Consider the following 14,165-nt stretch of genomic DNA (forward strand, 5'->3'; position numbering starts at 1 on the left):
ACCCTGACAGAGTTCCAGAGGTGTTTGGACAACACTCTCAGGCATATGGTGTGATTACCAGGATTGTCCTATGCAGGGCCAGGAGCTGGACCACATAATCCTCAAGGATCCCTTCCAACTCTGATTATTCTGTGATTCTGTGTTCTGTAAGTGGAAAAGCACCCAGAGAAATCATCTGGAGATGCTTCCTCCTATAAAGGCCTTCAGGTGGAAGAGTGTATGGGACTTAACTATGGCATGCAGGGAGGAAAAGCATTTTTTGTTTATGCAAAAATAATTACTGCATGATCTTTTGAAGTGTTTCTGGGGATACATGAATATTATTTTAGGATGTTTAGAGGAAAGACTCTGTGTGGGAAAGAGACTAATATATATTGAGAACAAGTGTGGGAAATAGATGGAGTGTAAAAGGCAAAGGGATAAAAGGAGATAAAAGTCTGTCCAGTGTAAATAGGCTGATGTCTGAGCCCTAGAGTTTGTCCCAGCTTGTCATTAATGGGTATTTCAATTTTCAATGTAGCTGTGTTGTCTACACTAAGCAGATGTTGGTACATACTAGTCAACTTCAAGCTGTCCTGGCTGGTGAGCAGGATAAGGTGTCTGAGCTTCAGCAGCTGGTGGGGACTGTGAACCTCACATGGCAGTGCCAGCTGGGAAGAGCAGTGGACCTGGGGCTAGATCCTGGGTTGAGAGTCTAAGGCCAGTTGATAGAGGTACCCAGTAGTGTGCTTGTGTATATATGTATTCCACTAGCTGACTTCAGCTTGATCAGCTGGAGGGGAGGAACTGCAGTTCATTGTTTCCACAAGCACAGTGCATCTGTGTAAGTGTCTGTCTAAGTGAGTGGCAGTGTGTTTGTGTGTGTACATGTCCACCTATGGGGACATGCTTTGCCTGGCTGCTGGATGCACCTGGTGCATGTCCTGCAACATCTCCTCATCTATCTGGTTACTGGATTAAGCTGCCTTTAACAAAGACATCAAGAATGTGAGCAGAAGTCATATTTCTGAACAAATGTCAAGAAAATAGTTATTTAATCCAAATTGTTCTGAATATTAAAATACTTGCAAATAGATATTCATTCATCCATGAAAATGTGACAAAGTGTTTAATCAATACAGGAATTCACAGGTTCTCTTTGTGCTTTCCTGATATGAATAAAAAAATGTGATTGAAATTGATTGCAGAAAAAAAAATAAACCAGAAAATATGGTACCTAAATGACAATATAGGTTAAATTTTCTGTTCAGAAGGGGGTTAGATATTCATTCATTCTCTATCAATTTTAAAACTGATGGCAGGGTTTTGAGACATAGTGTATTTGTAAACTGAACTAAGCTGTGTTATATAGCTATTTCTATATTTAGATAGTGGGGAATTTGGGGGTGAAGCTAGGTCACAAAGAAGAGCAGATGACTGAGTTGGCAGCACCAGCCCAACTGGAAGCTGTCCCCTGCTACAGGAGGAAGCAGCCAGACAAGCTAATGTGGAAATTCTGCATTTTCTGACAAATGAAGTGGACTTTTCTGTGAGACCATCACCAAGAAACAGTATGTGAGAGAGAAGTCTCTGCTATTGTCCCTCTTACATCTGTGCTGAAATATGTTGTACAAAGACACTGTCACATAAAAGCTGACTCTTGGTCCAAGTGAAAAAGAAGTGACTTTCAATTATCTGAAATGTGCTTAAACTTGTCCAGTTTACCTTTTATGTTTGAGATATGAATTAAAATCTGTAAAGCAAACCTCATTTTTGTCAAATGAAAATAGCTTACACAGGCATGCTTGAATTAGATGAAATTATTCAAAGTTGTCTGTGCAGAAATGTTTTCATACATTCATATTGCCACTGTTCACATGACTTTGGATTTTTGTGTCTGGATATTCTGGATGATTCATGCTTCTGAGGATGAGAGGTAGCAGCAAGCCAGAAAACTAAATCAAGAACTGAAAATACATAGCTATGGTGTCTGGCACCTGCCTGTGCCTTATATCCTGTGCTTTACATACTCTGTTTGGGCAGCTGAAGCCTCTGTAACTTTTTCATTTTTCATGTCAGCGTTGTTTGCCTTGATAGTTGATAATAATATGAGACAAAAAATAGTATGGTTTCATATACTTGAAACTTGAGGCTCTGCTGAATTTTCAAGTGTATCATGTTCTGCCTGGGCTGGGCCACTGGTGCTGGAAAGATGGCATTAAGAGGAGTGAAGGTGCATCACTGTTGTTTTTTACATTATGTCAAAAAGATGAGGAAAACAAGAATTAATTTATTTGGAGATGCTGCAGAAGAAGGGAAATAATATTTTTTTAGCATGTAATCACAACTCATGCTTTGAAAGCCTTACAACAACAAAAAAATGTGCCCTTCTGGCTGTCAAGAAAATAGTTCCAAGGGATCCTTGAATAGCATTTACCTAAAATGGCTCATTGAACTCTGTTTTCTTCTCTGTAAAGCTGATTATTTTTCTACGATTTCCTTTAAATGTACAGATATAAATATGTTTTTTAGTACATTTAGGGACAGACATGCAGACTTGAAAGAAGCTCTGGAGGCTGGAGAGCTAACACTTTCAATGCTGGGCAGAGTAGGTAGCTGGGGTAGGTGGAAGTCCTTGCTCGTCTGTGTCTGTCTTCAGGGATGCTCTTGATATGAACCCAACATGAATACTGGTTGCTGTTGCATGAGCTTCCATGACTTTGATCTTCAGCTACAGCCTGAAGTGGATCAGGATCACATTTTAAAGCTTAAAATTAGAGTGAACTAAAAATATTTATTGTGTTGATACAGATCACACTGAGGCAATTTTGGAAACTACTTTGTGGTAAAGCTGTTCATATGAACACAGCCAAAAATAGTTAATAGATAAGTTTCCCTTGTACGTTATGTTCCTTGGATGAAGGACAAATCCAAATTGTATCATATTTATTTGTTTATTGATCTGTTTCTTCAAATCCTGCTGCCTTTTCAGCATGCAGATTTCTTGTTTGGGAATTTAGGACTTACTCTGATGTTTTCAGTTGTATAAATTTCATCAAATTCTTGCACATTTCTAAAGTTCTGCTTTGGTAGCAGATTAGACTTTGCCAAAACCTGACTTTTCTGTGGAAACTTGCTACTTTCTTTTGAATTCAAGTTCAATCTGCACACAGCAATGCTCTTATATTCTTCTGTGAGATGTCATACTACCTTCTCTGGTAAAGAACACTGTGATTTCTGGATTGCTGTTTCCTCTTAGGAAAGTAGGTGTAAACTAAGTGTACAAAACCTGGTTTTTTTCTTTTAAACAAATGTAAGAGTCATATGTATGGGAATTCTTAACTTTTTATTCAGATTTATAATGAATTCCCATTAGAGAATTTTTCTGAATCTGGAAAAGTAGCAACAGTACACTAGGAAACAGCCTTAAAGCAGTAACCTAATAAATGTGATGCTTTTCAGGTATTCCCACTTTTACTGGGTAGATATGGAGAGATTTTCAAGGGAATCTTATTCATGTGCAAATGTCATTCTTCTAATATCTATAATAAATGTCCTAATTGTTGAATATTGCTGCCCATATCTACCTTTGATGAGTAACTAGTAGTAGAACATGAAATCTCTATTCAGAAAAGACCACACTCATGCAGATTTAGCAAGAGATAAATATCCAATTGTTCTCACACAAGACAGATGCCTTCAAGGGATGTTCTTTATGAAGCTGCTCAACAGCTGAACAGAAGACTCTGACTTAGCATTTGAGACTGAATGACAGGATCTGTCCTTAGCTGAGAACTGTAGGTTACACTTGTGTAAGTTCATCAAGCAAAGAGAGGGAACAAGGGAGAAGCCATTCAGCAGCATCTTTGTTTTCAATAATGTTTTCAGTTTTAGTACTGTAAGCAGATCTAGGTGGCCCTGCTTGAGCAGGGAGTTGGACCAGATAACATCCGGAGTTCCCTTCCAAACTCAAGCTTTTTTGTGATCCTGTGATTCTACAAATCAAAGAAATGGAAGGAATAATAAAACTCTATTGTCTTGTGGTTTTCCAAAGAAGCAATAATAATGCATTTCTGCTATTCTAGCATATGGCACTAAGTTAGTTATAAAAATTCCTCTTCTTCATGATCATTGATTCCCAAGAAAAACCAAATGCCATCGTATCCTGAATTATGAGGAGGTGGTATACCTAGATGCATTTCATAACTGCATTATCTCCCTAATGCAGTTTGCAGAAAGCTAAGGTATTATCTCCCTAATGCAGTTTGCAGAAAGCTAAAGGGATTTTCAGCTGTAAGGGTGCACTTGCACAGCTCTTCATACTTCTGCCTCTTTTGGGAATATACATTGATCTGCTGCAGTAAAAAACATGTAGTATCATTCTGATATATCTCCATTTTAGCACTTTATGACTCACTGGCCCAAAAGTTCTTCACTAATGATCCTGGGAAGCCTTACTGAGATGAGCAGCTAATTTAGCACTTAATTTGTAAGTAGCACTAAAATATTAAATGTACTCTTAAATTCAGACTAGTGGTAATTTGCATTTTACTCACCCTATATACCCTGTGCAGTACAATGCTTTTTCTGATTGATTCCTATCATTTTCAACCACCTCTAACATTTTTACCTGCAATCCATATCTAAGTGCCGTTCTCTGGAGGAGTTCCCATAGCAAATGTTTTAATAGAAAGTTGTTTTTAAAATTGAGCTTTACTCATGGTGAATAACATACAGGTATAGTATGAATATGGTTTCAGCATCTTTATATGGTAATTTTCTTGAATCTCTCTGATTAGTTTTACACTTATTCAGAGTCCCTAATATACCTATATGACTGATTTATATGTATGTATCTATAGACACATAGAATATTGTAATATATATTGTACCAATATGAGACATTCCTTTTAAACATATCTATAAGAAAGCTTTAACTTCAAATAGAATTTATTTAGATTTATATTCATATACTGTAGGACTACAGAGATACATTATAGTAATATTTCTGTATTCCTCTACTGTAATAACAAGGATTTTTTTCTTTGAATTTATCTGAAGGGAAGCTTTAATTTTTAAGAATATGTTTGATGGGGAAATTAGTTATTTTTATGTAATTTTGCCTTCCATGTAATTGCCAGTGCAAGTTCTTAATTAAGATTATTGTCATAATTTTATTCAAGTATTTTGTACTAAGAAAGTGATGTTTTATTAAAATGTGGAAATCAATATCAGATTGATTCTAGCCCTCATAAAGGAATAAGTTTCACTTAGACTTTAAAAAAAGACAGAGATCATACAGAAAAGGCAATAATTGATACATATATTTTTCTAGTTTATTCACAAAAGAAGCTTTAAAGCATTATAAGGAAGAGAAAATTAAATTCCCTTTCTAAAGGCTGATTTTTATTTCAGTTTTGTTGTTCAGAACATCAATAAAAGGCCTTTCACATCAGTCAATAGCTCCCTCTAACACAAGGAAAGTGTTATTCTAATGCAGTTAGACTTAGTACTTTGACATACTCTCTTGTCAGGATTGGAGAAAAGGGGAAACTCAGGATGGCAACATGTACTCCTTGTGTCAGAAAAAGATAAAATGTGAAGGTTTTGGCTTCCAAGGATGGAAGTGGGCATTAAATCCAAACAATATTTTCTGGTGTGACTAATTCAAACCTATTAAAACAAGTAGCTTGCAGAGTATTGATATTCAAATAGTCCTGGAGGCTCATGTGCAGTGGGTTATTTCATACTATCATACACATAATTAGTTGACCCTTGAGGGAAGAAATCAGGGCTTATGTAATTCAATTGAGGTCAAAAGCAGTTTCCAAACTGGGTTGGCCCCCCAGGGTATGGAAGCAGGAGATAATTTCTAAGGCACAGAGGAAAATTCCAGCCGGCTTCTGTCCATCTCCCTCCGCTTTTCTTCTCTCTTCCTCATGCCTGAAGCACTGCCCCAGCACTTGCAGCTCTGTTGGCTCTGGAAACTTTGTGGAAAAGGCAATCTGTGATTTCAGCTAGCAGAGCCAGGGAGTGTGGAGCCAGCCATTCCAGAGTTTGGGGGGAAAAGCCACCACAAGAAGCAAATAAAAGGCAAACCCAACAAAAGTGAACCTTGAATATAAAGTTTGTGGACTGCTGACCTGAACAAATGGTCCAGAAGCCACAGATTGCTGGGGTCATCAGATCCTGACACCGAGGGGACCTCACTGCATGACAGCAATTCTGGCTGCAGTATGGTACACTGGCCTTCCTCCCTCACCATGTGGCCCAAGGCCTCAGGCGTGTCCTCAAACAACCCTGCTGCTATGTAGTCACTTTAAAAATTTTTGTGCAAAAGTTTTAAAGCTCACAAAGGACCTTTGGAGCTACTGGCTGAGAACATGGGTAGATTATCAATAACGTGCTTTTGTTTCTCTCTTGAATTAGTGCTTTTCTCTCCAGCTTTCAGGCATCCAAATAACTCTAACAGAAGTTACTTGGGCTGAAAAAGGACAAAATTGTGGCTTTAAAAAACTAATTAAGTCAACAAAAGTTTTCCCCAGAAATGAGATGGACTATTTATAGAAAGTGAATATTGACATCGGTGGCCAAGTTCACTTTTAAAAATGTCAAATAAAAATGCTAAGAAAAGAGGTTTCCCAGACTTTTTTTTTTTTTAATGGCCAGTGCAGGAGGAGTTGGAAATAAGGTTACTTTCCCAACTCAGCTGGTATGATGAAGAGAAACATAAAAGATATTTTTTGGCTTCCTGTTTGCTCTCAAGTTTGTTTACCATGGTAAATAATATAATACCATAACATAACTCAGTACAAACAACTGATCTCTATTAATGCAAAGCTTGCAATTTTTCTAGTAATGCTGCTGAAAGATTAAAAAATGAATTCCTGTCATGGTGTACACTGAAAGAACATGTCTACTCTGTTTCCAGTTAGCTTCCAGAGTAGTCATGTTTAATATACCCTGCAAAAATTCAGTGTTGTGACAGTTCATGTACTACAAATGTTGCACCCCTTGAAAACAAAGAAGAAATAAAGGATGTGCAGAGGAGTTCAAAGACTGAAGTCTGCTGTCTTAAGTGAAAATCATTGTTAGTGGGTCTTGCTACATTTGTGGGTATTGTTATTGCACTGCAGTTCAGTTGGTTTCTTTCAGGAAAAAGAAGTAGAGTATCATATGAGTAACCCATCTGGCTCATTCAAGAGACATATTTTATAAAGAAATCATGCTTTAAGTGCTTAGTTCTCTCAGTAATTTCTTTAAATGTAGATGCCAATATTGCCAGTGCTAAAGTTCAGAGAAGTTATTCTTGGTCTGTGTGTGTTCTCCTGTCTGTTTTCCCCTTTGTGTCACCTCTTCTTCCCCCTCCTTTTTTCTCAGACAAGTTACCTGCTAATTTAACTTCCTTTCAAGATAAATTTGATTTAAATGGATTTTTGTCTTAAATAAAATCCCCCAAACAGCTTCTTGCTTCCTGTTTTTTGTACAGTTTAGATCTCATTATTTTAGTGCTTCAAAACTTACTGAATCAAACAAGGAAATTAAAAACCTGCACTTCTATATAGGAAAAGGTTCTAGCTAATTTTACACTTGTGAACCGTTGTGATTGGGCAGATTAGGGAGCAATTAATTGGGAGTGAGCTCAGCTGCCCAAGGGAGGCTCACACAGCTGATCTGGGGTGGGACTGTGCTCCCTGCTGCCTTTTTTTGGTTTTTTTTTCTTTCTTTCTTTGTTTTTTTTTCCTCACAACTCAGCTAGACCCAGCAATGGTATCTATGCAAGCAAAAGCTGTTGCTGCCTCTGCCAGGAGCAATGTTGTAAGCCAGACAGAACTCTCCATGAAGGACTCAGCTGCTCAGGTCACTGCTGCACAGGGTGCCTGGGTCTGGCACTAGTTTCAGAGGACAGTGTGAGGCACACCTGTGTACCAGGTGAGCAGGTGAATGATTTGCTGTGCCTGAGGGCAGAGCTCAAGGAAGAAGTAGAGAGGTTAAGAAGCATTAGGGGGAGTGAAAGGGGAACAGACTGGCTGAGTCATGGGATTGGTGAAGCCCTGCTGCTCCTGCCCTCAGGCAGAGGGAGCAAACCAAGCAGGTGAGGGGAATGGAAACAAGTCCCTGATGGAAGAGGTAAAAGAATCCCCTCCTGACCCCCATCACCTCCCCAGTTACCCTTATGGGTAAGGTAACCCCCCCAGTTACCTATGGCTTGGGCAGGGGCACTCTCTGCTGGGTGAAGAACTGGTTGGATGGCCCAGAGAGTGGTGCGAGCGGTGCCACATCCATTTGGCGCCGGTCACTAGTGGTGTTCCCCAGGGGTCAGTGCTGGGCCCAGTGCTCTTTAATATCTTTGCTGATGAGTTGGATGAGGGGATTGAATGCACCATTAGCAAGTTTGGCAGGTGAGGGGAAACAAGTCCCTGATGGAAGAGGTAAAAGAATCCCCTCCTGACCCCCATCACCTCCCCAGTTACCCTTATGGGTAGGGTAAGGTAACCCCCCCAGTTACCTATGGCTTGGGCAGGGGCACTCTCTGCTGGGTGAAGAACTGGTTGGATGGCCCAGAGAGTGGTGCGAGCGGTGCCACATCCATTTGGCGCCGGTCACTAGTGGTGTTCCCCAGGGGTCAGTGCTGGGCCCAGTGCTCTTTAATATCTTTGCTGATGAGTTGGATGAGGGGATTGAGGGTAAGGTAACCCCCCCAGTTACCTATGGCTTGGGCAGGGGCACTCTCTGCTGGGTGAAGAACTGGTTGGATGGCCCAGAGAGTGGTGCGAGCGGTGCCACATCCATTTGGCGCCGGTCACTAGTGGTGTTCCCCAGGGGTCAGTGCTGGGCCCAGTGCTCTTTAATATCTTTGCTGATGAGTTGGATGAGGGGATTGAATGCACCATTAGCAAGTTTGCAGATGACACAAAGTTGGGGGGGAGTGTGGATCTGCTGGAAGGCAGGAGGGCTCTGCAGAGGGGCCTGGATAGGCTGGAGAGATGAGCTGGTGAGGCCACACCTTGAATCCTGTACAGTTTTGGGCCCTCAGGTCAGGAAGGATACTGAGGTGCTGGGGCAGGTCCAGAGAAGAGCAACGAGGCTGGTGAAGGGACTGGAGCACAAGTGCCATGAGGAGAGGCTGAGGGAGCTGGGGGGGTTCAGCCTGGAGAAGAGGAGGCTCAGGGGGGACCTTATCACCCTCTGCAACTCCCTGACAGGAGGTTGGAGTCAGGTGGGGGTTGGTCTCTTCTCCCAGGCAACCAGCAGCAGGACAAGAGGGCACAGACTCAAGCTCTGCCAGGGGAGGGTTAGGTTGGATATTAGCAAGAGATTTTTTACAGAGAGAGTGATCAGGCATTGGAATGTGCTGCCCAGGGAGGTGGTGGATTCACCATCCCTGGAGGTTTTCAAGATGAGACTGGATGTGGCACTTAGTGCCACAGTCTAGTAATGATGGTAGGGTTGGACTCGATGATCCTTGACTAACTTGTCACTTATTATTACCGTGTTCAGAAAAAAAAAGGCAAACAAACAAACAGAAGAAACCCCCTGAAACTATCATGTGATAAGTGAGTTAAAGTACAGTTAGTTTAAGTAATACAAGTTATTAAAAATCCTTTAAATCATGATGTAGGGATTTCTTTTGTTATTCATTTGTGTGCTTTTTATCTGGTACATCTAATAAGAGTCACATGGAAAATTTTCTAACGCATGAAAGTTTTTTACCTTCTACAGTATATGCATACTTGCCAGAGGGCTCTGCTGCCTGTTACTTTTTCTGCTGCCTGAGAATTTTTGCATATACTTTATCCTTTGTGCTCTAGCTGTAATCAGCAAATTCATCTCATATTTCTTCTTCTTCTTTTTCATTCCCACCTGGGGAAATTTTAATTTTCTTTCTCATTCTGTTCTGTGAGCCCATTAGCTTGGTTTCCTTTGCTTGTACTCTGTGTTGCTCTGAGTTCTGTACCAGTCTTTTTGAGTTTTGTTTCATCTCAACAGCCTTGAAAGTATAAGATGAGTCAGATTGACAATGCAGTTAGTATTTGCAGTCAGAATAAGAAAGTCTGTGTCACTGTGGGCCATCTGGAACTTTAGGTTCTTTAGGTTATACTTTCTGTTAGGGAAATCAGCTGACAAAGAATCCACCCAAAATTTTTCAGTATCTTGTATCTGACAGTTTAGAAACATCTTCTTCAAAAAATTAGTTTAAACATTCTGAGATTTCCAAAATGCTAGTCTTCTTATGGAGCAGGAAATTTTTGTTGCATCTGGGAAAGGATCTACTGTTGCAATGGAAACTTGGATGTGGCTCAGAAGGAATTCTAGCTCTGGCTATTGACATTGTCACTGTTGTGTAACAGAGTTCTTCAGTACATCAAAACATTAAACCATAATTTTTGCACAATAAACTCTGAATGCTGAAGGATCCATGTATGACACTCTTACCTACCTTGCTGCCTCAGAGAATGGGAGGACATTTAAGTGTCCTCTATTTGGTTTTTTTTCCCTGCCAGGTCCTACTAGAAATTTTTTAATTATGAGGTTCAGTAACATGTATAAAACTTAATGCTCAAACACACATGAAGGAATAAAAGAGAATATTTAAATGTGAAAATTTTATAACCAAATGCCTCCCTATATCTTGCTCCCAGTCATCCAATAACAGCATCCTCTCATCTAGTTAGTGTACTCTTGAACCTCAGACCTTTATGACCTTCCAAGGAAAAGGTCTTTCAAGAACAAAATAAATGAATTTTGCCAATTTGTAAAAATTGTTTTGGATGACTTTTTATGATGTTTTTGAGCCACAGGAAGGATAAATAAATGAATGAATAAATAAATATTCCAATGTGCTAGGTGATGGACGAATAACATAAGGCACATTAATGAAAAACTGCCTTAAAAAGTCTTTAAAAATGGATTCTTTTAATTTGCAAGTAAAGGTAATAATGATGATCAGCTTTTTAATACCTTAAAAGTAGCAAGAGTGATCCATATTCAGTGGCTTCCTTCTTTGCTTTGCATAGAAATTTAAAGAACTTTATTTGCTTTTAGCAACCAGGTTCTTCAGTGGGATAATAAATTATACTTACAGCTTCATTGTAAGGAAATAATTTTGTGTTTGTTTTCCTTACAAGTCCATGAATGAGCTGAATAGCTAAGGGTCATTCTGTTCCAGAATTTAAATTTCTAAGACTATTCTCTAATTGGTTAGTTACTTATAGAGCTTCCTTTTCCGGGTCACATTTTCTCTAGAAAGTTGCTTCATTCTATAATTGAAAGGGTCACAAGGACTCACTGTAAGTAAAGGCTGCAAAAAGGCTACCAGTTTCATTTTAATAAATACTCAGAGATGATGAATAGGTGACTCTTGGTGTGGTGCTCAAGTTCCAGTTTGGCATTTTCCTGTGGTACTACGACATGATCTCTTCACCCCTAAGAGGTGCTATTATGGTGTCTGTGAACAAACAAGTTATCTGGGTTCACTGGTAAATACATGGAACTTTTATTCTTTACTTATTTTGGGGAAAATTGTTCTCAAATACACAGTAAGGGCACTAATGTTACAAGGATTTTGATCAAAGGGAGAGAGAAACATTTAGTCATAGAGTAAGCCAAGCCAACACCACCTAAATATTGTAATTAGTGGTAAGAAATAAGTAAAATGATGGTGAACAGCTATAAAAGATGCACAAAATGCAATGTCTGATATTCTAACTTTTGTTTGAATGAAAAACAATGCCATGCATATGGCATTTATTTTTTTTACATTTTCTAACTTTCTTCTAATGCATATGGCATTTATTTTTTTTACATATTAGACTTTTCTTTTTATTGCATTACAGAAACTCAACTTACTGTATGAAAGTGTCCATTTCGCTGACGGTGGGTGAAAATGACACTGGACTCTGCTACAATTCAAAGATGAAATATTTTGAAAAAGCTGAACTTAGCAAAAGCAAGGAAATCTCATGCCCTGAAATTGAGGATTTTTTACTTCCATTTAGGGAGCCTGAAATTCTGTGGTATAAGGTAAGGAATGCAAGAGATTTATACCTTCAACAATATGTTATTCAATGTTCTTATGATTTTCATGATCTAAATGTGTTAAGAAACTTGGATTGTTTTAAAATCTGTTAAGAACAGGCAACAGAATCAAGGAGAGAAAAGAAGGAACCAAGAGAGAAATTCAAATGTTTCCTTTGGTAAACTTTATAACTATGCATGCTATTACCTGAATGAATGGCTTCATTTTGCAGCATAAAATTCAGCAAAGACTACTAAAACTTTGGTTGCTACTTATATATTTAAGCCTATACTTGCAAATATAAGTTCACTGTTGTTATCAATAACTTCAATATTGTGTACTGATTTCTAGATCATTACTAAGAGCCTAATTCTTGCTAATAGTGCTGCCTGTGGGCAGTGCACTAGAATTTCCATGAACAGTAGCTTGAGTTCTGCAATTGTTACTATTCACATGTACTCAGTAGTTCAGTTCCCCATTTATGAACCGCAAACTGTTCAGTAAATCTGAAATTTATGCCCTGTGTATTTTGTCTGCACAGACCTCTACAGATGTGTATATAGGAAGTCCTAGTTTAAGTATGTACTTATGTGCATTTTAATTATTTTTTGAAGTGAAATAATTTCACAGAGTCGTATAATTTTAGGGGTTGGAGTGGACCTTACAGATCATCTATTCACAAACCCCCTGCCATGGGCAGGGACACTTCACCACTAGACCAGGATGATCAAGGCCTCATCCAAACTGGTTTTGAACACTGCCAGGGTTGGGGCATCTACTACTTTCCTGGACAACCTGTTCCAATGTCTCACCACCCTATCATTGCAGTTACTAACAGAGAGTCCCTCTCTGGGTCCTCTTGTAGGCTCCTTCAGATATTGAAAAGGTGCTATGAAGTCTCCACACAGCATATTTTACCAGATAAGATAAATTCTTTTAAATATGGTACACAAGACTATGCTATCTAATAAGTAAAAAATTGTGACCTAGAAATATACTGGCCAAAATAACTGACAGCATATCTAAGATAGGAGTAATGTAACCAATTATTTGCTTATTCTTATCTTGGATTTGGTATTTGTAATACAATATTTTTGTAGATTAACACCTCACCTGTTCTAAATTCAGAGAGCTTTGATTCTCAGATGTTTATAGAAAGAGATATACAGCATTCTTATTTTTCCTCATTCACATCAACTTCTGTTTCTCTATATTTTTTAATTAGAATTTTTAAAAAGATGAACTAAAAAGAATAAAATAATTCTCCCATGCAGCCTGTAGATGTTGGTCATATAAAAGTCATAGATCACAGACATAAGTGTGATGGTAAATAAGTAAATTCAATAGAAACTCCTCAGCGAAGTAATGTCAGAAGAAAACTACCAAAGGAATCAACTCCTTTTTCTTGCCAGAGGCACAAATATTAAATCAGCTGATAAAATTTTATCGTCTTTTTTCTTTCTAATCAACACCTAAATGAATTTTATTTTTAGATATTTAGTGCATGCAATGTTTATAGCTACCCCAGACTCTTGCTTAGCCATCTTGTCTTTGAGCAGCATTGTCAACAGTGGTCAGATTTATGTGTAAGAACACAGTCACTGAAGTGTTATATTATCTTTAAACAGGAATGCAAGACAAAGACATGGAGATCAAGTATTGTGTTTAAAAAGGACACTCTTGTCATTCGGGAAGTAAGAGAGGATGACATTGGAAATTACACTTGTGAGTTAAAATATGGATTCTTTGTTGTCAGAAGAACTACGGAATTAACTGTTACAGGTAATTACAAGCTCTTGCTATCTCTTATATGTAGAAAAATTCCCACTGATTAGTGTGATTTGAAATGAGCACATCTGAGTCATTAAATCGTTTGCACAACATTATGCTGTGTGCCTAGATATGAAAGGTCGATACATTGAATCTGTCCTGAGTACTTCACAGTGGTACTTCTAACACCTTGGTGAGTCTGAGTTTTGGTCTGTTTCGAAAGCTTATGGTCAGTCTTTTTGTTTTGACTGGAAAATGTGGTCAAAGAACAGGTAAATCAGCAACCATGAACTATAATAGAAAATAAGGTCATTAAGTCCGTTATGCTTCATGTGATTAAATGCCTTGGGACACAAAAATAGCTGTAGGAACAACTAAATAGGAGTAGCTCTATCCC

The 14,165-nt window shown here is 38.6% G+C and overlaps 1 protein-coding gene across 1 annotated transcript in view; it reads left to right on the plus strand.

The window, feature by feature from the left end:
• The window catches only part of LOC103800539 (interleukin-1 receptor accessory protein-like 1), a gene marked incomplete at its 5' end in the record, with an annotated part of 41,541 nt that extends 27,587 nt beyond the window's left edge, over positions 1–13,954 (plus strand). Inside the window, 3 exons of the mRNA XM_009072918.1 lie at positions 11,817–12,003; positions 13,627–13,780; positions 13,899–13,954. Of these exons, the coding sequence (XP_009071166.1) occupies positions 11,817–12,003; positions 13,627–13,780; positions 13,899–13,954 (397 nt within the window). The remainder of the gene's footprint in view (positions 1–11,816; positions 12,004–13,626; positions 13,781–13,898) is intronic.
• Positions 13,955–14,165: the final 211 nt, after the last annotated feature.

This window comes from Acanthisitta chloris, unplaced genomic scaffold (genome assembly GCF_000695815.1).
Source record: "Acanthisitta chloris isolate BGI_N310 unplaced genomic scaffold, ASM69581v1 scaffold64, whole genome shotgun sequence".
Lineage (NCBI taxonomy): Eukaryota > Metazoa > Chordata > Aves > Passeriformes > Acanthisittidae > Acanthisitta > Acanthisitta chloris.